At 33.2% G+C, this 26,154-nt stretch overlaps 1 protein-coding gene across 6 annotated transcripts in view; it reads left to right on the top strand.

The window, feature by feature from the left end:
* MIPOL1 (mirror-image polydactyly 1) overlaps positions 1–26,154 on the top strand; it is a 320,608-nt gene that overhangs the window by 145,321 nt on the left and 149,133 nt on the right. For 4 of the 6 annotated variants that reach the window (XM_081227225.1, XM_081227224.1, XM_081227222.1 and 1 more), the window contains exon 9: positions 6,031–6,138. The exons of the other annotated variants lie outside the window; for them this stretch is intronic. In XM_081227225.1, the coding sequence (XP_081083351.1) occupies positions 6,031–6,138 (108 nt within the window). The remainder of the gene's footprint in view (positions 1–6,030; positions 6,139–26,154) is intronic. 6 annotated transcript variants of the gene reach the window in all.

The raw sequence follows: 26,154 nt of genomic DNA on the forward strand, positions 1-26,154 counted from the left end.
TTGGAGTCAACAATATATCCATGAAGTTCTTTATTTTTAGTAAGAAATGGTACTTGGAACCCACAGTGTAGGTGCTAGGGCTACTCATTGCTACTGGGTCTCCTATTGTTTCTAGCCTTTTTCAATGGACAAACTAAACACACACATTTTTTAAAGGTAAAAATTTGTATCTTCATATTTATACTTCCAACTCAAGTTCTGAACTAAAGTGTTTTTAGTTAACTTGTTTTTTATCTGTATATTTTGTCTCTTATGGTGAGAATCCTAGTTCTCAAGGATACTGACAATATACAGATAGCATTTACTTAAATTCAATTTGAGTATTAAAAATTTTAAGTACAAAAAATAAAACCTCCTAGGTCTTAATTCACACATTAGAACTTTCAAGAACATTAATGTTTGGCAGAATACGAACACAGAAGATATTGTGTTATTATTAATTGTGTCAGTTTAAAATGAAGCCGTCTAAAACTATAGAATAAATTATATATTACTTAATTTAGGGACATTCTTCTTCCATAGCATTTGTCTTGATTCTTTTCATTCATTAAATTATGGAAAATCATTTAACACCTGAAAATGTGGCACTTTGGGACACTTTGCCACGTTGAGTGGTCCCTGGGCCTTATCTTCTGTCCCTCTTGTACTGCATGGCCATGGAAACTGAGCCCAACTATGCAATGTAGATAAATGTCCTCATCACAAAAATAACTTTATTAAGCTATATTTATCTCTTTGGTTACAGTATTTCATATAAAAATTGGCCTGCAAGTACCCTCCCCCCGATCTTTTCAGAAGGAATGAAAGAGAAAATCTGTGAAGATTAAAAATTAAGAGGAAACAAACAAAAAAGGAAACCTAAAGAGTTACAAACATATCAGTTAACTAGGAATATAAGACCAGATATAGGTCCCAAGGGCTAGGAACTTGGTTTTTATTGCCCTTAAAAGGAATGATGATGGGACCACTTGAGGTGGGAACTGAATGGAAACCCTTGCATGTATATCCAGAACCATAGAACACCCCCACAAGAAGCAAATGCAAAACCAGTCTGGGCGATTCTTCCACACACAGGTTAATATAAAACTTCTACCTAAACAGGATTCTCCACATAAGAAAACAGTCCACTGTGAGACACAATTAAAAGAGACCATCAACAATTTAAGATAATAGGAAAATATGAAAGAGTATAAAATATGTGTATTTAAACAGAGAAATCATTAAATAATACATGTAACAAAGAGCACTGTGAAAAAAAGATGGACAGAATTGAAAAAGAATACAAGGAAATATCTAGAAGTGAAAACTATAGTCATTGAAATTAAAAGATAAGTAAACAGAGGAAGGGATAGACACAGCTGAAGATAGAATCAGGAATCTCAGTTCACTAATGATAGATGCTCAGAATTCACACACATACTGAGAGGTTTAAAATATGAAATAGAGATTAAAAGATATGAAAGGAGGGACTTCGCTGGCGGCGCAGTGGTTAAGAATCCACCTGCCAGTGCAGGGGACACGGGTTCGAGCCCTGGTCCAGGAAGATCCCACATGCCACAGAGCAGCTAAGCCCGTGTGCCACAACTACTAAGCCTGCACTCTAGAGCCTGAGCCACAACTAATGAAGTCCACGCGCCTAGAGCCCGTGCTCTGCAACAAGAGAAGCCACCGCAATGAGAAGCCTGCATACTACAACTAAGAGTAGCCCCCGCTCACCGGAACTAGAGAAAGCCCGTGCGCAGCAATGAAGACCCAACACAGCCAAAAATAAATATAAAAAAATAAATTAAAAAATAAAGATATGAAAGGAAGATGAGTAAATCTAATATATGACCTATAAGGGTTTCAAAATGGGAACTAGGTAACATTTCAAAATATAATAGCTGTGAGTTTTCCAGGTTTGGGAAGCATAGAAAGTATCCAGAAGATTAAAATAAATCCACCTCTTGACATATTGTAGAATTGAAGAACTCCAAAGTTAAACTACAGAAGATTTTAAAGCAACCATTGAGAAAAGACAAACCTATAAAAAATGGTTATCAGACTAATAGTGACTTCACATTAGCAACAATAGATGCCAGACTGCAATGGAACAGTATCTTCAAAGTGCTGAAGATACAACTTTTGTTATAACTGTTATATCCAGTAAAGAGTGTCACGAGAACAAAATAATCACATTTTTAGGCAGAATGTCTCACTGAGAGATCTTTTAAAAGCTGTACCTCTGAAAAGAGGAACTTGAACCCAGAAGGAAAGCTAAGATGGTTTGATAGGGGACTTCTACCAATTCTTATAAGAATAGATAATTTTATATAAACTGTTTCCAAAAATAAAACACTTTTTATGAGGCTAATCCAACCTTGATAACAAAACTGGAAAGGATAGCACAAAAAAGGAAAAATACAGGTCAGTCTCACTTAGGAACATACCAGCAATCTGATATATAAAATATTTGTAAACCAAATTAAGGTATCTATGTTTCCTACACATATACACATATTCAAATGGATGTAACCAGTGACATCTAACAAAATTCATCTAAATGATTATATGATAGAAGCATTCCTTTTAAACAGGAACAAAAAGAGAAGAATGACCGCCACTTAAAGGGAATTTGGGGAGCTGCATCTTCTAAAATACATCCAAAGTCGGACTGCTGCTCACTACCATCCTAGTCTGAGCTATCTCATCTCTCTCCTGGACTACTCAGTAACCTCTTGGCTAGATTTCCTGCTTCTGCCCTGGTCTTCCTGTAGTCTATTCCTAACATAGCAGGAAGAGTGAACCTATATTAATATGAGGCAAATCATGGTGCTTCTTTATTCCAAACCCTCCAGCAACTTTCCCACTCAGAGTAAAAGCCATGGTCTGTAAGATCTCAAGGCTCTTCTCACCTCATCTCCCAGCATTCTTCCCTTGCTTACTTCATTCCTGCTATTCCCCCTGTTAATACTCAAGCATACCAGCCAAGCTTCCACTTCAGAGCCTTTCACTTATTGTTCCTTTTGCTTCAACCACTGCTTCCAAAGAGATGAAGACTTACTGCTTTGTCTTCTTAGTGTCTTTATTCAAATATTGTTTTCTCAACTTAAAATTTCTCGTATTTAAAGTTACAAAAGATTTCCGTACCTACTCTTTTGGTACTCCATATGTTTCTAATCTGTTTTTCCCCATAACATTTTCACCTTCTATCATATTATGTATTTCATTTATTTATTTTATTGTCTCTTTTCCCATCTAGAATATGAGTTCCATGGGGACAGAGATTTTTATCTATTTTGTTAAATGCTGTATCCACCACCACTTATATAATTATGCCTAGCACAGAGTAAGTGCTTAACAAATATTGGTTGAATGAAAATGCGCTTCAAAATAGGGGTTCCTTGAGGGAGAAGACGATGGCAATGAGATTGGGTGAAGGAAGTTAAAGTTCTAATATTTTATATTTTAAAAATCTGAAAGAATTATAGCAAATTTATTTTCATTTAGTAAATACTAGTGATCAGTACAACAGTTTCTGTTGTATTATTCCCTGTCTTTTCTTTATATTTAAATGACAACTAAAATTTAAAATTTTAAATATAAAGATGTATAGAGACTAACTTGGTGACAATGTCAAGAAAATTTGAGATGTAAATTAAAGGGTAGGATCTTTATCTACTTTACAAATATTAGGTAAAATCATAAAGTGACAATAATTAATAGAGTGTAGCACTTAGTAATGAAAAAACAGTTCTATCTCTTTGCTTCAGAATAAATTTCAGGGACTTCCCTGGTTGTCCAGCAGTTAAGACTCCACGCTCCCAATGCAGGGTGCCTGGGTTTGATCCCTGGTCAGGGAACTAGATCCCACATGCATGCTGCAACTAAGAGCCTGCATGCTGCAACTAAAGATCCCACGTGCTGCAACTAAGACACAGCACAGCCAAATAAATAAATATTCAAAATAAATTTCAAAGTTAAAGAGTTTGGTTAAAAAAACAAACTAGGAAAAATTACACAGAATATGCAATTTCGGGAATATGTGTAAGTCACAAACATGTATTTGACAAGAGCATTTGTGTATGGTTTTATTCAGTTCAAAGTTATTGTTGGCTTGCCACAGCTTGATTCCCAGGTCAGTGTTAAATTTAAACTTTATGAAGAAATGAAAATAAATTCAACATTTATTTCTTGAGCAAGAGTGAGTGAATTTTTCTGTGTGTATCATGTAGAAAGAAAGAAGTTTCTATCTTTGGATCATTTCTGATTTACTTGGAAACACTAAAAAATAGGTGGTCAGACAACTCGTGACCATGCTTTCTCACTTGACCCTTGATATTTCTATCTTCAGTCTTTCTCTCCTATATTCTTCCTCTTTCTCCTCTTTCAGCTTATAAAATTATGTATCCAAAATAAACCCAACTCAGATGTCATCTGCTCCATGAAACATTTTTTTACTCCCACAGCCAAAATTATCTACCCCACCTTTGTAACCTTATAGGTCATATTTAGTCATTCTAAATACTTAGTATGTAATCGTTTGTATTAAAATTAATTGAAAATGTAGATGATTATTCTAATCGAGACTATGTCTAATAGATTGTAATGCTTCTATGTCTTATTCATTTTCATGTCTCATGATTTGTGTCTTCACTAAACACATTTGTATTTTGATTGCATTTGTGACCAGGTATTTTAATTGTTACAAACTAAAAAGGGACAAATACAAATATGTAAATCATGTGTCCCCTCCAGATAAAGTCCAAATGATGTCATCTCACAAAGGTTTTAGGCACATAATTTTTAAAAATGTCATTAATATGTAAACATCACTACATATATAATTTAAGTGAATATCGGGAGTTTGATAAGACTTTTTCTTTTAAACGAATTTGTATATTACTCAAGGTTGGGAAATACTGATACAGATTGCAGAGTAATATTGAGGTCAGAGGCAGAAATCATCATTAGAGCACTAAAAAATGCCAGTTTGGATTATGACTGCATCTTGATTTTGTATCATAATAATGATTTTTGATTCATTATGACAGTTAACCATTTGTCGGGTAATGTAGAAGTAACTTTGTCTAGATCTTGAATCAGTATGTGTACTTACTTATCGGTTGTTAAATATCCTAATTTAAAAATAGATAAATTAAGGAGTGATTTTTTAATATTTTACTGAACGATAGATTTAGTACTTTATTCCTTTGCCAATAACCCTTGTATCTTCATATGGTCCTGATATGCAGCATATCAGTTTATATTCTGTACAATTATTGTGTAAAATGTTTGATATATTTATATTAAGATTTTGTTTTCAAATGGCATGACATTTCAATGATTTTTTGAACATAGATGCTTCTATTAGCCCATTTATGCTTTTGTTTATAATTTCTTTTTTACTTACATTTTTATATATTACCAGTAGGTCAAAATGTCATTTCACGTCTTTGTTACCCCTTGTTTTACTTAAAAGTAAGGTTTAGTCAAAATAGGAATTAAAAACACTTGTTTCCTTAGTTGTTTCCTAGTCATGTAGCACTCTGGCTGTTATATTTTTCTCTACTCAACTGTTTCTTTAGATATTTCTAAAAATCTGAAAAATCTCATATATATTTTTATTTTAAAAAATTAATAAGAAGTCATCACAAATATCATATTGTACTTTATTTAGAACCTATTGTGATTTTTAGAAGTATACTTTTATTCAGCCAGCAGATACATAGTGAAAGCCATTTGGCTAATGAAGAAAATAATTTTAAATATAGTTTCATCTTAATTGTATAAGAAATAAGTATTTTTCTAATTTATATGGTAGTATTTAGATTAATAAAAGTCAAACTGAAAATTGCAATTGAATTTGCCAGAGTATTATAAGCAATATTATTTTGTTCATATTCAACATTACTTTTAACTTACTATTCTTATTGCAAAGGATACTCTGTCTTTTGGAGAATACAATGGTATTATTTACATTAATTCATGTGGGTTGGTGAAAAAAATGCTATAACTCCTTTACTTAATGGGATTCTTCCCCTGTGGCAGTGCAAACGGCTAGAGCAGGAGCTTCATCATCTGAAAGAGCAGAACCAGACTTCAGCAAACAACATGAGACATCTGACTGCTGAAAACAATCAAGAACGTGCTCTGAAGGTAAATCTCCATTCCTTCTTGCAGGCAAATTAAGGTTGTAAGCCCTGGTGCCAGCTTTCTGTGCTGCATATATCAATTGTGTACATTTCAGCAGAAGTGAGCTGTGGTGTTTGCCAACAACCCGTTCTTTAAACACAGATACAGCACCCTTCTGTTATGGTATTATTTTATCTCGTGTATGTGTACATGAAAACAACATATTTTCTGAATTTCAAGTGGTGGTATAATAATAACTTTAGGTTTATGTTCATTCTGTTTCCGATTTCAAAATATGTTGTTACCTTTTGTAGTTAATAAAATGTGGCCACCCTGAAAGAAAAAGAAATTAAATAATGGGCTTTTTCTTTGCATCAATATTTATTACAATAATTTTCTAAATGACTTGTAATATTAGTAACGCACAGAACTGACACTCCTTGAAAGGTATGTGAATATGTTTGGGAATTGAAAGAGTACTTAAAATGTTACTTGCATCAAAAAAAGAGGAAGAAAATATATTCTACTAGAACTTGTAACAAGTAAAGAGTACATATCATGACAAAAGTTCTGTTTCATTTTAATATAGATCCTGTAATCATGAAAAAGGACATTATTTCAATTCTACTAATTATCTTTTCTTCTTAAGATACTTTTCAATCTCTTTTTTTGTCTTTGCCCCAGTTCCTAGCATAGTGCCTGTGACAGTAGGGGTCCCTGCCCTCAAGGTGCTTATATTCTCATTACTGGGTTAAAAATAAAACATAACATATCCACAGGAAACATAAAAGATTCATCATTGTTGTTATTGTACAGTTAAAAAAAGATGTGCTATCAAGAGGATTGTATTGTACTTTGTTGTCTTAAATTCATTTTTTGCTGCAGATTATGAAAAAATAGGTCATTAGCAGGGTAACTCATTAAGTCAGAATTATCTACCAATGTTGAGAAAAATGGTGACATTTTGATGTGGAAATAATTTTAACCTGTTTATAAAGTATGAGATACAGTTGAAGTCAGATTTTTCTACAAAATGTATTTAGCTTCATTTTGAAATTCGCAGTGGTGGGTGTGTAATAACTTTGCTATTATTCTTTAATGCACTTTCTCTTTATTTCTCTAGAATTTATATATAGACCAGAATAATTAATGGGAAAGAAAAGAATTGCTGTGATTATTTTTCAGTTACCCTGAGGAATTTACTATTGTATGAGTAAAATTAAGTATATAATTATTTAGATGTATATTTGTAAATCAAAGGTAACGTAATCTTTTAAAAACAGCTTCCATTATGAGTGCTAATTTATTACTAGCATTAGGGGACAGATATTATGGGCTCTATATGTTATGGCTATTACTATTTAAAATAGAACCTAAAATAAAAATTCTAGGTTAAGTTACATAATAATTGCATAGTCTTTATTATGGCATTTTTGGTTGTGTATTTATGTTAAATTGAATTAAGTGGCAGCTGCTATTTATGAAGAGAAAAAGATGCATATTTCTAAGAGATTATTAAAATTAGAAGGCAAACTGTAGACCAAAAGAAACCTGGAAGTTAACATAGTAGTACTATTATTAGTATCAGTAATAAAAGTAATATAAATAAATAAATTTGAATAGGGTGAGAGCTGAAAATTTTACGTTTTATTTCATTGTATTATGCTATAATTCCTAAAGGAAACAGTCCTAGATATAGGTTTGGAAAAAAATTTGGGCTTCCCTTGTGGCGCAGTGGTTGGGAGTCCGCCTGCCGATGCAGGGGACACGGGTTCGTGCCCCAGTCCGGGAGGACCCCACATGCTGCAGAGCGGCTGGGCCCATGAGCCGTGGCTGCTGGGCCTGCACATCCGGAGCCTGTGCTCCGCGGCGGGAGAGCCCACAGCAGTGAGGGACCCACGTACCGCAAAAAAAAAAAAAAAAAAAATCTAAGCTAATGGTCATACATTGCATAGAACTTTCCAAAGTGATGACTATTGCAAATACATGATTATCATACATGTATATACTTTTTAGTAATCTAGTGCTATTTGAATAATAATGTCTTTGTTTATTCTAATAACCAGGAAGTTCTTTCTAAATTAATTTTTATGAAAGAGCATAAAATTAGGCTTTTGGTGATCACTTATATGCATTATTTTTGAAGTAGCATGGAATATATACTAGGTAAATCTGCTAGCATGACACTTTCCCTACTTTTATAATATTTGCAATTTTCTCTAATAATAAATAGAGCACAGTGGTACATATAGTATGAGGGGCTGAATTTATACTGATACTAATCTATACCCTGAGAGTTACTTAAATTAAAAGACAGATTATTTTCTCTTTTAAAATAAATTTTATCCACTTATATTAAGAAATTTGTTTCTTGGTGAACACAATTTTGAACATTTAATGATTTTAAAGTAAATTTAGATTAGCCATAAATATGCAGACATTAGATTTAATAAGAAATGTCATATAAAGTGCCTTTCTTTCCTCTTTTATGTATTTACCTTCCTTATCACACATCTTTAACCTCCTATAATTGGCCTTCAACACTGTAATTCCATTGAAAGACATTCTTTCTTAAATTATAGGTGACCTCTGGTGGTTAAACCTGTAAAACTAATCATTTCATATCCTTCTCAATAACCCAGTCAGCCTAAGAGGAACCCATTTCAATCTTCTTGGCCCCTGCCTTCATGAAATTCTTTCTTGTAGTTCTTTATTTCTATATCCTCATCATTTTTCTTTTCTTTGATCGTTATTCTTTAGCTGGTGCCTCGTTTTCTACCAATTCCTAAGGTATAAATGTTCCCCTGGGTTATGTGATTATTCCCTTAATTTTTCTTTCTGAAAAAAACCCCAAACTTTATTATTTTAGAGCAGTTTTAGCTTCACGGCAAAATCGAGCAAACTACAGAGTTCCCTCATATTCCATGCCCCATACATCCACATGCCTTTAGCATCCAGTGCAAGAGTTGTACATTTGTTACAATACATGAACCTACATCAGTGTAACCCAGAGTCCATAGTTTACATTAGGGTTCACTCTTAGTGTTGTACATTCTGTGGGTTTTGAGAAATATAAATGACAAGTATGTACCATTATAGTATCATACAGAAGAGTTTCACTCTAAAAATCCTTTGTATTCCACCTATTTATCCCTCCTTCCCCCCAACATGTACCAGCCATTGATCTTTTAACTGTGTCCATAGTTTTGTCTTTTCCAGAATGTCATGTAGTAGTTCTTTCAGATTGGTTTCTTTCACTTAGTAATATGCATTTAAAGGTCATCCGTATCTTCTGATGGCTTTATACTTCATTCTTTTTAGTATTGAATAATATTCCATTGTCTGAATGTACCACAGTTTATTTATTCACCCCCCTAATGAAGGACCTCTTGGTTGCTTCCAAATTTTGGCAATTATGAATAAAGCTGCTGTAAGCATCCACATGCAGGTTTTTCTGTGGACATAAGTTTTTCAACTCATTGGGGTAAATACCAAGAACTATGATTGCTGAATCGTATGGTAAGAGTATGTTTAGTTTGGTGAGGAACCACCAAACTGTCTTCCAAAGTGGCTATGCCATTTTGCATTCCCACCAGTAATGAATGACAGTTTCTGTTACTCCGTATTCTTGCCAGCATTTGGTGTTTTGTTTATTGTAAGGTTGTCTCTTCTAATTTCATCCGTTCCTATGACATCATCTATCATTTATATCCTAATAGATGCTTTGTCTGCCCTTCCACTTGGATATCTTAGTGACTCCTTAACCTCAATAAACTTAAAACCAAATCCCTAATTCGACTTCCTAAGCCCCCTCTTCAACCTAGGAGGAAGTCAGGACCCGAGCCAAACACTATTGACTGTATAACTTAACATTTATTCTTAGTTATAGTCTCCTTTGTTTGCCTTTACAGCTTTGTAGAAGCTGGAAAAGTTAAACACTTTCTGAGCCTTTCTTTTTGCCAGTGAGACATAAGAGGAATTCTGCAACAGGGGTGGGAGAAGAAAGAAGAGTGTCTCTGGATAAGTTTTTGTTTTCCTGACATGACAGATGCAGCAGGCACTGTTTCTTCCCTTCTTATTACCTTGAACACTTACTTGCTGCCTGGAACAGCAGCAGCAATTTTATAGCTATGAAGCAAACAGCAAGAGAAGCTGGCCTTTAACATCATTGAGCCCTTTAGCCAGTGAGCCACTTTGAGAACTTTAAGCAACTGTACCCTGACTTATTTTTCTGGTGACATAATGCCCTATATTTTAAATTATTCTTAACAGCTTTCTATTTACTTCCAAATTGATCAGTTAACATCTATTAATTAATGGCACTACCATACTCCTAGACATGTAGGCTAATATAATTGACATAATCTTCATATCCTTTCAAACTTTCACCTACTACAAAGTGATAGAGCATCCAGTCCTGTCAATTCTGCAGCAGTGATTTGTCTCCTTTGTATTATCATACCTCTACCCTACGTCAAGTTCATGATCTAGATGGTAATAGTACCCTCCTAACTAACATTTTTGTCCTCAGTTTCTCACCTTTGTAATCAGTTGTCACAGTTCCATTAGCTGTCATTCTAAAACACAGGTGACACTTTTCTACCCCAAAAACTTTACTAAGTCTAACATTTTCAGCAGTGTAAGAAAACAGAGATATCGTGACTTTCCTGATAAGAAAAATAAAAAAGGAGGCTATTATTTTAAGAATATTTTACAACATTATTGAGAAGATAAGGAATCTGAAAAGGCCACTAAAATAAAGTGGAAATAGAAAAAAAAATTAAAACATGGGAAATAAGTGATTGCCTGAAGCTATCTTGCATCTTATATTTCTTGTCTCTTTTCCTGATGGGAATAAATGCTCCATGAGGTCAGGGATTTTTGTTTACTTCATATACCTCTGTATCTACTGATGGTATTAAAAATACTTGACAGTCAATAAGTCACAAATATGACCAATCATAACAGATGCCAAATGTTAACAATTTGTATAGCTATACCTTTGTGTGCCAGCTGAAACTAGCTATATATTTATCTCCTGCAAATACCTATAGCAGCCATTGAATAAATATCTGTTGAGTCAATTAATACCACAGGTACAATTTAGTATCCTGCTTTCCCGCTTAGCACTTCATAAGTATTATCCAGTACATTTATTCTATAAATATCATCTTAATATATTACATAATTGCAATCCACAAATGTACCATGATTTTCTTAAATCTTCCCTTAATGTTAAATATTTAGGTTGCTCTCAATTTTGCACTCTTATAAACACTGCTGTGAAAAATATTTTCGTGTAAATATTCTATCCCATTTAGCAAACAAAAATTTTATTATTTTTCAAATTTTTATTTTTGATAAAGCACATATTTTTGAAAATGAATGATTACATAAGGGTTTTAATAAAAACATTGTAATCAGCATCCTCATCTTACCTCTCCTGGCTTCTCCTCCAGAAAAGAAATCACTTTCAACTCTTAGCAATTTATTCTGTATCTATACTATATTTCTAAATGAAAAGCTTATACTATTTCTTGATATTTCCTTTTTAGTTATTATTAATTGACTTTCTACTATGAAGATAAGGATTTACCCTTCTCATCTTTTTGTTAGATCAGTGTTTAGTATTTACAGTGTTATTATAATATTCATAGATGACTGTATAGTGAAGTACCAGCATATGTTGGTTTATTGTGCTTTGCTTAATTGCACTTTGCAGATATTACATTTTTTTTACAAATTGAAGGTTGTGGCAACCCTGTATTGTCAGATGATGGTAGCATTTTTTAGCAATAAAGTATTTTTAAATTAAAATATGTACATTTTTTAGACATAATGCTATTGCACACTTAATAGTATAAACATACCTTTTATATGCACTGGGAAACCAAAAAATTCATGTGACTCGCTTTATTGCAATATTCATTTTATTGCAGTGGTCTGGAACCGAACCCACATTATCTCTGAGGTATGCTTATATTACTCAGCAATAAAAAGGAACAGTTTATTGATACATACAACTTGGATGGGTCTCAAGGGCATTATGCTAAATGAGAAAAGCCAATTTCTAACGGTTCTGTTCATATGATTCTACTTATATAACAGTCTCAAAGTAACAAAATCATTGTGATAGAGAACAGATCAGTGGTTTCTAGGAGTTAGGTTGAGGAGCAGGCTATGATTCTTAAAGGGTAACAGGGAGTTTCTTTGTAGTGATAACAGTTATAATTTTAAAATATTAAAGCGTCATTGAATTATACCAGAAAGTAATGGAGGGAGGATGTAAAAACAGGTGAAATCCATATAAGGTTTATATCCGAGTTAATAGAATTGTTCCAATGTCAATTTCCTGGCTTTGATAATATACTATGGTACATATATGATATCATTGGGAGAAGTTAGATGACGTCTACACAGGAACTCTTCTTACTCTGCAAGTTTTTGTGGGTCTTGAATTATTTCAAAATAATAAATTGTTTAAAAGTTTACATATTCATCATAGCCAGTGAAAACAGTGCTAAGATATATAAAGGAAATTTTAATAATATTCCCTCTCCCCTCTCACAGTTTCTAGACCTGCCAAATTAATCTTGACTAGGAATTATAACAGATACTCTATTTTACCTGACTTTTACCTAATTTTAGTGAGAATGGATTCTACATTACACCAATTAGTTTTGACACTTACCATGGGATTTTATATTTTCCTTCATAATTTAGAGTCTCAGTTGGATAGTTCCAGTATATGGATCATCTCTGGGTCTGGTTTTGTGATTGCATTGTCTTTTGCAATGTTCGTTGTTCGTTTGTTTTGCTTTTGCTTTTCACGTGTCTCATAATTTTTTTTTTTGAATGCTGGACCTTGTGGATAGAACAATACTTCTTCCATCAGGCCAGTAGTGTGAGTATTGAGTTGATCCACTCAGGAGTTGATATGGATTTGGGTTTTGTTATTGCTATGGTCACTGTTAGTGCATCCTAAGTTTCAAGTTGCTCTTGGAATGGGTTGCTGTTGCCTTATGCTCAGGATGGAAGCTCAGGTACTGGAAGATTTTTTTCAGTGTTCATACTCCACCGTTTTGTTTTCAGTTGATACTGTATACTTACACCTGGAGGGTATCTCACTGTACACTCTTGCCCTTCTCCCAGCATTAGAATGCTGATTTTTATCATCTGGTGTTGGGGGACTGAGGGTTTTCTGCTTCAATCTTATGCAGTCCCTTTGTGCTTGGACTTCAGGGTAGGGCTTCCTCAGGATTCCTCTCCATGGCAGACAAACTCTGACCTGTATATGAGGCAGGTATTATATGAAAGACTTTCATTCCCCTCTCTCAGTGTAGAAGCTATCTAATGGTATTGGTATAGGATCCTGTGCCCAGGTCTATTTCCTTCCACTCACCCAGGGATAGAAAGAATTCTTTCTTCTACCATTCCCAAGAAGGAATTTTTTTTTTCTGTGCCCTGAGGGTTACTGCCCCTCTGTTAGCTGTATATGGCTTTTGTTCTGTTCGCAGAAGGAACTGGGACTGGGGTGTGGGGGGGGGTGGTTTACTCCTTTCTATAGCAACAGCCAGTTCCCTCCCCCGTATCCCCTGCAAGTGTCTATCACTGTAGGAAGGTATCTCTGGTTTTCTACCCTATCTTTGATATTTCTCATTAACACCTGGTGGAGACCTGTGGGGAAAAATCTACCAGTAGGTGCAAACCCCCTTTTGTCAGGAATTTCTGAAGGTTCTGTGTGGTGGCTGACCCTTCTTCTTATGTTCTTTTCTAGGTGAGCTAGTCTGTGTACCCCATTTGCCTTGGATGCTTGTCCCTCCTTGAAATTAAGACTGGTTGTCTTCCTGAGCTTAGCTGTCTGATGAGCTCAAGAAAAGTTATGACTTTGTGCCTTATTCAGCTTTTCTTATTGTCAATGTGGAATGACAGCTTGTTCCAGCTTTCTGAGACCTAGGCATAAACATTACTTACATCTACTGTTGGATTTTGATACTGTTTAGTCATATTTAAGTAGTTTCTTTCTAGAATTTTTAAAAAGTTTTTATTAGTAGATGTACCACATTTTATTGAGTTCTTGATGTTGAACAATTTCTTGAATAAATTTTGGATTTGTTTTGTCATTGTTTTCCTGAGAATTTTAAAACTTATAATAGTCTGCCCTCATACAGTACTTACTGAGTGCCAGGAACTGTTACTAATGCTTTACATATAGTATTTAAGTAGTATTTAGACCTCAAAGTGACTCTTTGAGATAGTTGGTACAACTATTTATAATTTTATAGAGTAAGAAACTGAGCAACATGTGTTCATTAACATGTTATGAGTAATAGTAACTGGTGGACCTCAGATCTGAACCAAGGCAACTGATCTCCAAAGTTCACAATCTCAAATATAAATGAAAATTACCTAGAGGGTTTTTTTTCTACTGTATCAGGTTTTGTTTTGTTTTACCAAAGTATTTCCCTAATTATTAGTAAGTTTGAATTTTTTTCATATGTTCAAGGGATTGTGTGTGTGAATATAAATAAATAGATGTATTTGTTCATGTTTTTTCCCCATTTTTTTCTGTTGGTTTTTGTTTGCTTTCTCTTGGTCTTTTGTCCATCAGTGGTTTTGTTTTTTGCATTTTACAGCTTTATTGATAAATGTTTCATATACCATAAAATTCACTTATCTACTGTTTACAATTCAGTGTTTTTTGGTATATTCACATATTTGTTCAGCCATCACCACAGTCTAATTTTAGAACATTTTCAACACTCACCTAAAACATCCTGTACACATTAGCTATCATTCCCCATTCCTGCTAACATCCTTCCCCTGGTCCCAAGCAACCGCTAAACTACTTTCTGTCTCTGTAGATTTGCCTTTCTGGATATTTTGTGTAAATGAAATCATAGAATATGTGATCCTTTGTGACAGCCTTTTTTCACTGAGCATAATATTTTCAGGGTTTATTCATGTTGTAGCATGTATCAGTACCTCATTCCTTTTTGGTTGATACATAATATTCATTGTATAGATATACTGTATTCTGTTTATCAGTTCATTAGCTGATGGACGTTTAGGTTGAACATTTAGATGTTTGACAAATTTTTAGTGAATTTTTAGATACTGTGTAAGGTAGGAGTCCAAATACTTTCTTTACATGTGGATATCCAGTTTTCTCTGCACCATTTGTTGAAAGACTATTTTTCCCCCACAGAATTGTCTTGATACCGTCTCAAAATTCAGTTGGTCATAAATATGAGGGTTTAGCTCTGGACTCTCAGTTCTGTTCCATTTATCTAATATATCTATCTGTATGCTGGTACCACGCTGTTGATCACTGTAGCTTTGTAGTAGGCATGTCATCATGACCTGAGTCCTCCAACTTTGTTCTGGCTTGTTTTGGCCGTATCCGTTTTGATGTTAATGTGAATGACCAAAATTTCTGCCTTCAGCTGTGGTCTTGACAAGTTTAAAATTGCATTAGAATGGGGACTCTCTGGCCGTCTGGTGGTTAAGACTCTGCGTTTCCAATGCAGGGGGTGTGGGTTCAGTCCCTCATTGGGGAACTAAGATCCCACATGCTGAGGGGAGTGGCCAAAAAAAAAGTTTAAAAAAATTGCATTAGAATGATCTTGCCTTAAGTATTAAATAGAATCAATTTTTAAAACCATGTATTCTTGGTGCCTTTTTATAACAGAGAATATTTAATTGCCTTTTCAATTGTTTCAGTATATTTATCTAGTTTTTCTGTTTCTTAAGTCAGTTTTATTGGTCTGTATGTTTTGCTAGGAAACACCCTATTCCCTTTAACTTACCAGATTTGGTATGATAGAATTATGGATAATTTTCTTAAGTTTTGAATCTCTTCTATTTCTCTGTATTCACTGTCTCATCTGTATTGTGGCATATATTTGCTTTCTCTTTCTCTTCTCTCTTTTTTCTTATAAAGTCTTTCCTGGGCTTTATGCATTTTATTTTCTTTTAATTAGTTCTTGGTTTTATTTATCCTTTCAACTTGTTAAATTTTCCATTTCTGTTTACCTTTTCAATCTTTTTATTCTTTTTTGTTCTAATTTTTACAAGTTAATTAGCTTACCTCAGCCTTTTTTTTTTTAAGTAAAATTATAAGGCTACACATTTTACTCTTGACTATAATTCCAACTGTGTCTTATAGTTTTGGGAGGGATCAAATGTTCAAATGTTCACTTTTTTTCACTAGTTCTGTTTTGATTTTTTTGGTTGATCCAGGGTAATTTAGAGAATATAATTTAAATTCCTATATTTTAAAACATATTAATGTTTTATTTCTCACCATGTAAATAGTCCACTTTGAAAGGTATCATCGACTAAATAAATAAAATAGTCTCTGTTCACAGAGCATGAGGTTCAATATATATTCAACTGAACTCAGTTTAAGCTTCCACTATAATTGCATTTTTATAATTTTTCTCATATTGCTAGGAATTTCTTGCTTTATACATTTGTCTGCTCTATTCTTTGTTGTATAGTGTTTATGACTACTATATCTTCTTAGGCTATACATGTACATTCCATCATTATATGATATTCCTCTTCAGACTGCTTACAGCTTCATACCTTTAAGTCTTCTATTTCTGATATATGTATTAGCACTACTCTCTTGGTTCATTCAGACTGCTGTAACAAAATATTACCGACTAAGTACCTTATAAGTAGCAGAAATTTATTTCTTACAATTTTGGAGGTTGGGAAGTCCAAGATCAAGGCAGCAGTATGATAATGATCTGGTTAGGGCCCTCTCCCTTTTTAATAGCCGGCACCTTCTCGCCTCATGGGGTGGAAAGGGCAAGGGATCACTGTGGGGTGTCTTTTAAAAGAGCATCAGTACCATGAAGCCTCCATGCTCATGACCTAAGCACCTCCTGAACCAAAGCTCGTACTTCCTAATACCATCATCTTTGGGGGTTAGGATTTCAACATAGAAATTTTGGAGTGATGAAAAAATTCAGACGATAGCAACTGCTTTTTCTTTCTTTGTTTTGTTTTTACATTTACCTAGTATAATGGTGCTGTTCAGCAGTAATTTTGCTACTCAGAGTTTATTCATCTTTCACCCGATTTTTATAACCCTTGTTCTCCTGTAAGAAACAGACTTTCCCTCATTCTCAGATGTGGTTTTGTTGGAGGTGAAGTACCTCTGTGGCCTCAGGTCTGACAAATCAGAATGTCAGATTCCCTTGGCCACAGCAGTGGCTCCAGAAACAGGTACCTGTACCACTTGAAGCCAATGATTCCAGGCCTTTTTTCTCTATATTGTTATGGATTTAATTTAAACAAAAATGGAGTAACACTTACCAAATATGTCATAAAGATCTTTCTCTATATATAAATACAAATCTGCATCATCCATTTGTTGGCTCTGTAGATCCCTGTGCTTGATACATAGCATGTAATTTTCTGTCTTCTATTTAGAATATTTTGATTCCAACTGTTCAGTATCATAAGCAAAACTTTGAAAAATAGTCTTGCATGTACATCTTTGTCTTAGAGCATGAGTGACCATACAGTGGGAAGTATAGTGGCAGGAAATTACTTGAGAAGGGAGAGGATGATACCAGATCTTGTGCAGGTTGCAGTTCAAATCACTGAAGTGTATGAGAGTATTCAGAGGTCAGATTTACAAGAAAAGAAATAAATGAAACAATAGTGAATTCCAACATTCCTCTATTCGTGCACAAAAATAAGTGGTTCACAAAGGAGACTAAGAAGGAATAGTCAGAACGATAAAAGGATTACAAAGAGATTGTGTTATCATAGATTCAGAATAGAATAAAGTTCTGTGACGGGGGTAGTTCACAGTGTCAAATGCTACAGAGAAGTCAAATAAAATCACAAGTGTCCATTTGATCTGACAGTTAGGAAGGCAGTGGTAGCTTTGTAGCTGCAGTTTCAGTTCAGTGGTTCTGGTGGTAGCCTTGAATCTAGTAAATTGTATAGTTAATGAAAAGTTTAAAAGTGGGAGAAAGGTAGATTATTTTTTAGGAGCTTTTCTGTGAAGTAAAAGTGTAAGGGTTAGAGTGTAATGTGAATGTGACCTGGAGGAAGATTTTAAGATGGAGAGAATAATAGCTAACATATCCTTAACCATTCTCCTTTTATAAGAAATCTGATGCCTGTCTCTCTAGCCCAAAGCTAGCTAGTTATGACCTGTTTAGCCTGGTTCAAAAAGATTGGTAGGTCAGATGATAATTTAATAATTTGGAATTGGGAAACTGAGAACAGGACAGTGAGCTTTGAATGCTGAACCAAACGATCCCAAGGTAGGCTTAGGGCCAAGTAGACTGCTGTAGGCCGTGGGTACTCTGAAGTTATGAATCAGCCAATTGGAAAAGTTGGGGCCAATATATTAAAAAACACAAAATTCTGAACAAGGGAGATGGAGAGAAATTCTCTCCTGGTTCCTAATAGCATTCTGTTCCCGTGCCAGGCTTTGTTTTCCACATGATAAATTTTTTCTTTCTTTATAAAAAGCAAGACTCTCAGCTAGACCAGGTTTACAGTCTTTGCATACCAAGTGGGGAATTGCTGTGACAGCATTCATTATAGGCTCTCTGAAATGAACAATTACATTAAAGGGTGGCTCTGTGGATTACTGCACCAGGTATAGCCAAATCATCGAAGCCTGTGTAAGTTCATCAAGTACACCAAGATACAATAAAACTGATGAGGTTCAGATGAAACAACTGTGAACTATTACCCCTTACATAAAAGGAATACTGAATTACATGTGGGAAACTTCTATGGAGATTATCAGTGACAAACCCCAAGCGTAATACTTGTGAATACTTACATTTAATTGCTCCTAACATTGGTTACTAATGTTTTTTTAATTTTGACTTTCATAGTACTATTTTAGGAATTTAGATATTATTTTGATAAATAATGATAGAAATATAAAATTACATTGCATGCTTCCCTACTGTTTTATACATTTTGTAATAATGCTAAAAAATTAATCAAAATGACTACTTGAATGAAGACGTACACCTTCAATAGGAGACAGTTTTAGGCACACCAGGCAGATTCACCATTATGTGAGCTGACTTTAGATAGATCCTGGAATTTTTCTCCAGTCTTTGTATCATCCGGTCTTTGGACCTAGTATTTCCTCTGACTGAAATGCCCTGCATCATCTGTTGCCTTACTTCCTTTGTCCAGATAATATCTACTCATCCTGCCTTCAGTTTGGCCAGAGTCCTCTTGTCTCTGGCCAAACTGGAGAGGGATTTGTGTTAGAATGAAATTGTTTTAATAACAAAATAAGTACTGATCTGAAAAGAAATGTAATATGTGAGAAACTCTCAGTGCTCCCAGGACTTCTTCCCAAGTCTTTCCTAGGTCTGCCCACATCAGCAGTCCTACCTTCCCCTTGTCTTCTGCTCTCACCTCATTATCTCCTCTCTTTTTTCCTGACCTATTGGTCTTTGGTATTATGGTGGCCAAGAAGGTGTAAAAGAGCAGAGTCCATGATACATTGTTGGAAATAGTACCCTGGGAACCTTTAAAGACAATAAAGGTCCACTCGATTGGTTGTTAGGTAATGAGTATAGGTTAATGGTTCTTAACAGAGGCATGTATCAGAATCATGAAAAGAATGTTTACAAAATAATAAATCTGGGCCTGACCTAAAGCATACTGAATTGGAATATATTGCACTGAATTTGGAAACTTACTGGCGTAGACTTGGTGTTTAGACATAAAATAGGGGCAAAATATTTCCCCAACCTTCTTTAGGCCTATGGAATTTTTGTTTCTGAAAATAATAACATTTGTTTTCTACCAGTTGTGCTTTTTAATTTTAGTTCTGTTTAATTTTCTAATTGATTTCTGGATTGGGCTGATATCAGTATTTTTGTGGCATCATCAGTTTTATAAAGTTCTTCGTTGGTATTTTAGGGATAAGCTGGATGAGGCTACACAGGGATTGCTGGCCAAATGAAAATTTTCTCTTTCATTTTTAGCATTTCCAGCAACCAAATTCTACACAAGGTTGTACCTCATAGTGATTTGGAATAAATGACGTATTAAAATCTCTTGTGAACTCCAGTGTAGTAATACTGTGAAAAGTGTAGTGCAAAATCCAGATGGTTTTTTAAAATACTATGAAATTTAATTTGATAGATTTTTTAATATTACATGTTCTTTCTAAAGTAAAATATATTTTTTTAAAAAAACCTTAGATTATCAAATACAATTAATTTACTTTGGCTACTAAGTAAAAATATTTCTGATTTCAGACATGATGATAGAAAGCAGTCAAGTCCTTCATTAGAGATTACATTAAATTCTCAATAAAAGTAACTATATTTAACAGTGTAGTTTTCTGTACCAAGCAAATCCTTATTGTAGTAGCATTTTTGACTTGAGTGGTTTTTAGACACATAGTTTTTAGTAATTCATCTACAGAACTTTGGCATATTTAATTTATTTAGAAAACTAACATTTGACATAAATTGACATAGCTATAGTATGTCTTCTGTATCAAAATGACTTCATTCTGTTGTTCAGTGTTGGTTAGTTTTTCTGTTATGTTGATGCATTAAAGCAGATATTAAATTTTATCATTAATTCAGTGCCTGGTCTCTCATCAAATCCCCTTAATTACAAATTGACTCCAAGGATTAGACAGCATGGATTTTAATTTTAACTGAAACAAAAAAGGCATCTTGAAAAATCACTCTTGCCTACTGACTCGTAGACACATTTTAAAAGATCCTATAATTTATTGCTTAGTATTTAAAGTTCAATACAATACAAAATATACCACCAACATTTTTATTATCTTATATTCATATTAAATACGTGTTTTAAAATATATTTCATAGTCTTGAAAAAACTCTTGAGTATTTTTAGATAAATAGCAGCCTCAGGAGTTCTGATAACTTGTAACCCTTTCTTTAGAAAACGTTAACTTTAAATCTTGCACAACCATAATTGTATCTGAATGACATTTATATTTTCTTGTATTTCTGCTTCCTTAATAATTTCACAAAATCATACAGTGTGGTTTTATATACCCCATAGAACTCTTCCCAGTATATTCCAATATTCTATTTCCAGTACTGTATTATTTGCAGTTTATGACTATTTCATTAAATCTTCACTTCCTTTTGATACTTGCTATATTAAGTCCAGAATCATTTTTGTGCATTTTACTCTGAAGATATATGAACTTTTCTATCCTAGAATTTCTAAAAGTGCCAGTTTTTAAAATTAATTTTTTTACATAATTATTCATTTTAAATAGTAGAATGACTATTCGTTTTTACTAGAATAAGAGGATGATGAAATTAAGTCATGATCACTGATCAAAAAGTACATATGTCCCCTGTATTTTTGTTGCATTATATGGTGATCAGCTTTTAACTCTGAGTTGCCTCTTAAAAAATTCACTTATTCTTCTGAAAAGTTTCTGGAATCTAACTTGTGTTAGTAGTCACTTATGTTGACTTTTATCTAGATCCATAAGTTTTCAAGTAATCACTTTACTTTAGAAAGACAAAGAAATAATTACTAATAAACCCTAAGTATTCTAAGGTAAATCATTTGTTTTTTTAATAAATTCTGTTGTCAATTACCTTTACCTTTTGAGAGGTTGTAAAATATAACTAATAATGTTCTTTCCAGTTAAGTGGATATTTTATATCTTATATTTTTGTAAATTGATTTTTAAATAGTATTCCATTGTGGGCTTTTGTGCTGTTGCTGTTAAACTGGATTTTTATATGCTGAAAGGTAGCATCCAAATGAGCTCAGCTCATCATGGAAAAAATAAATTGCCTAGAAACAGATTGTTTACGTAATATTAGATGGTAATATAAACCAACAAAAGCAGGAAATTAACTTCTAAGGCTGACACACTGCCCTTTCCTTGCTCCTTTGTGCTTGTAGGTATCATGTATGTGTTGTGATACCAAAGTACAGTGGACTTAGTTCAGAACTGTCAAACATAATTCTAAATTTCTTTACTTTGTTGGTTTATGTCACAACTTAATATTATTATTTTGTCCCTTAATGCTGTATAATGTCCTTCACATGTGAGATGAAGCAATGCATGCGTGAATTGGAACAAGATGGAAAAGTTTATTTGCTTTTCTCTCATTTACAGTTGATTGCCTCTGATTAGCCAATATTGTGCAGCTCTGATGTAGTTCTTTGAATTTTGGAAAAAGGTAATATAAGAAAAAATTATAACATATCTGAGGAAATTTTTGAAAAATGTACGTACTGATTAAAAACGTTATTCACTCTTAATTTTTATTCCTGTTGATTACTTTTTATTTTATCATTTTCTTGTCATCTTGAAAGGCAAGTATCTCTCTTTACAAAAAAACTTCGGGCAATGAGAAACTACCTGTGTTTTATTATGAATACTCAAATACACAAGTATGATTTCACAGAGCAGTTATAATATGAATTGCAGAAAGGAATTATATGTGGAATTCTGAGGGTAGGGCTAAACCTCTCAAAATATCCCCCAAGATTTATTTGGACTGATAGAAACTTGGCCATTCTTTTAACAGCACCTGTTTCTTGATGATTACAGTAAAATGTAAATAATTCATTCACTTGGTTTTTATATTCAGTAGTTACGTAATAGCTCATCAACTGTTAATGAGTGTTATCTTTGCTTTGGGGGGCTCTTTTATAGTATTATGGGGGGACTTTTTATACTAAGTGATATTTCAGGATTAGAAAATTGATTTCTTTTATGAACATGAGTTCCATGTCTGTAGCAGTTTGGAAATTATTTTGCTTTCTATTTTTCTCTGTAAACAATTTCTACCCCTATTTAGGTATTCATTAGGACAGTTTTCTAAAGGAGAATTACATATTTTCAAGCTTTGAATTTTTCTTAATTTAAATCTTTCCTTGCATTGTAACCAAAGGTACTTGACTGCTTTTTCTAAAAAAGATTCTTATTTATTTCTTATTTGTATGTTAAACCTTATAGAAGATCAGATACTTTCTGTAAAAATTATACAACAGAACAAGCTATCTAAGTGTGGTCAAACAAAAGATTTTGCTCTCAGAAACTAAAGTACTATAAAATATGGTGGTAGAGGGGGGTGTAAAGTTGGGGGTGGTAGTAATTCTTTACAAAATTCTGCTTTTGTTTTATGCAAGTAGTGTTTAATTGGCTAGATTGAAAAGTAGTGAAAAAATGATCTATTTGCTAGAGGTTTGCAAAACAATACTTTAAGCTCTTACTTGTTTTGAGGTGTTGAAAGGTGAAACATTTGACATTTTCTTTTCGGGCATTGCTTTAAAAAACAGAGGGCGGGAAAGAGGCGTTGCCACATCAGAGTTAAGGGTGTTTGTGGTTGTCCCGTGACAGCAGCTCTAGTTTTAAAACACCTGTGTTTACTTTCCAGCTTTTCAGTCTGCCTGAAAGTGGCCTAAGAATGGCACAGGCCTTCATGATGGCTGGGGTTTTTTATAATACAGAGAAAGAACTAAACTTTGTACTTCAGTTTTCTGTTGCAATCATTTAATTCGTTTATACATTTTATCTCTTCATATACTTACATGTCTACATAAGATAATGCATTATTTACATAATCTATAGATTATAATATATAATTACTTTCATAGATATGTTTTGCTTTTTGTTCACTGATTGGAAAAAGGCTGGTGAAAAGCTCTTCAGTATATTGTACAGATGTATTTTCATTCACAATATAAAGAAGTTCCTGAAAAAAATGAAAATGAAAATTCAGTACCTTTTCAGAGAGAAATGAATGTGGTCTAACATGTATTACATTATTTTGTTAATTTGTTATCTTTAGTGGTTTGGATATAGGTTAATGTTTCAACTTGCCTATCATTGCTTTGCTGGTCATTGTTTCCAATTTAGGGACATGTGCTTTTTAAATTATTATTTTGTACATTTCTTATTATTTTATAATATTCAAATGATACCTACATATTGTATAAACTTTATTATTCTCAAAATTAAGGTATTCTTACCTATGACAGTTTAGTTTAACAAAGTTTAGTTTTTACTGATTTATTTGTTTCAGTATTTTTTTGTTTTCAGACCTCTTAATTATAGACTGAAGCCAGATGTCATATACTCTGTGATGCATTCCTGTAATATTCAAATTCTTGATTATATAACAAGACATTTCCATGAGATTACAGTTAATGTCAAGCCTCCTTGGTGTATAAAAGAAATAATTCTATCTTTTGGTAAGAGATAGGTGTTCTTTATTTCTCCATATAACTAGTTTTTAACATTTTATGTATTTAAACCCTTTTGAGAAGCAAATGCCGGTTTTGAAGCTTTTCCCTTAAAAAACACACATGCACAGAAATTTGTTTATAGTTTCAAGGAGTTTATTACCCTCCCAACCCCATCCATGTGCCCCAGGATAAGAACCCTATTCTAGGTCTTATTTTCTTTAGATAGTTGTTAATTCTTTAGATAGTTGTATAGACAGTTGTTAACCTAGTATATCAGAGAATCACCAAGTCAAATAAAGTATTAAGTGCTTAGTACAAATCACCACGTTAGGAATTGAAAAACATAGAGCAGACATTGATTTTACCAGCTTTAATAAACAATATACTTCAAATCCTATGATGGCTACACATTGTCAGTGTCCTAATCTCAGCACCTCAGGGGATTTGAAATAAAAATGATAATTACCTCATTTTTCTAGACAGAAGCAATTGACAATATACCTATTATATTATTGAAAGATAAAGGCAATTAATATTATTATATAAAAGCTGCAAAAAAGATGATATTCTACTTCAAAAATGGAATCATTTTGGTGTAGGCATCTATCTATGTGGATAATGCTCAGCTACAGACAGTATCCTAAAGGAATTATGTGTAATAATAATGGGTATCACCTGGAAGATAATGAAAACTTGAAGAAAATAACTGATAATTAAGTTGTTAAAATATGAAAGAATTCAGAAAAAGACAATTTTAAATGTTTGAAACAGAGGAAAAGCAGCAAAATTAAGTGGCATAAGTTATATGACAACTAAAATATTTTAATAAGGATTTATAATAATACTTTATTGTATATGATTTAACTTGGATCAGAAAAACTATTTTGGTCAAATGAAACTGCTGAGAAAAAGAATAATTTTATTTAAAATCTTCCATTTTTTTCTTTTGTGTGACTACTAATGAGGAAGTAAAAGGGAGAAAAGATTCTCTTAGTGCGGTGAGTACATTTGTTCCCAGAAACTGTCAGATTGCTTAACTTAACTCTTGAAACTTGATACAGTATTTCCATTGGGTGTATCAGTTTTGTCCTGGTGGCAGCTCTTGTTAGATAGTAGTATATATCTCTGACGTAAGTTTCAGCATAATTCATGTGTAGTCACTTTTTGTGTTCTATAAGATTTATAATTCTTTAATAAAAATTTAATGTGTGTATCTGTCTCAAGCACACTTTCAACTTCCTTAGTTGTAAGACCATAATTCTCTATACATACACAGCATTTTCCTGAGTCTTGAGCTATCAGTCCTATGTTTGGAATGTATTTACTATAACGCATTGGGTGTTTTAAAATTCATATTTCTCTAAAACTAATATTTTCCCATATAACTTTAATGGGAAATGGGAAAACGTTAAGATCCAAAAAATATTCTAAAAATTAAATGAGACAAGGTAAGATAATTGAAACAAGAGAGAAAGCCAAAGATATGGCTTGTAACTATGCAAATGTATGATAATGTAACTTGGAGAATTACATATTATTTCATGTCCAATTTTGAGTAAGTGTGAACAGAAAAAATACTAAATCAGTGATCAGGAAAATCATTAAGTAACAACTCTGAAACAATGTAACACCTTAAGAAACTTTGTTGGACTCTCTTCTTAGGATTAAAAATAAAATGAGTTAATCAGCATTATCGGAGAACCATGTTTTTTATTTAAAAGAAACCTGAGTCATTAAGCACCTTAAGTCCTTTACTTCAACCAATACTGACTATCTTTCAAAAATATATTAATATATTTGCTTACCATAGTAAATTTTGTA

This window comes from Mesoplodon bidens (genome assembly GCF_964165515.1).
Source record: "Mesoplodon bidens genome assembly, chromosome: 3".
NCBI classification, from domain to species: Eukaryota; Metazoa; Chordata; class Mammalia; order Artiodactyla; family Ziphiidae; genus Mesoplodon; species Mesoplodon bidens.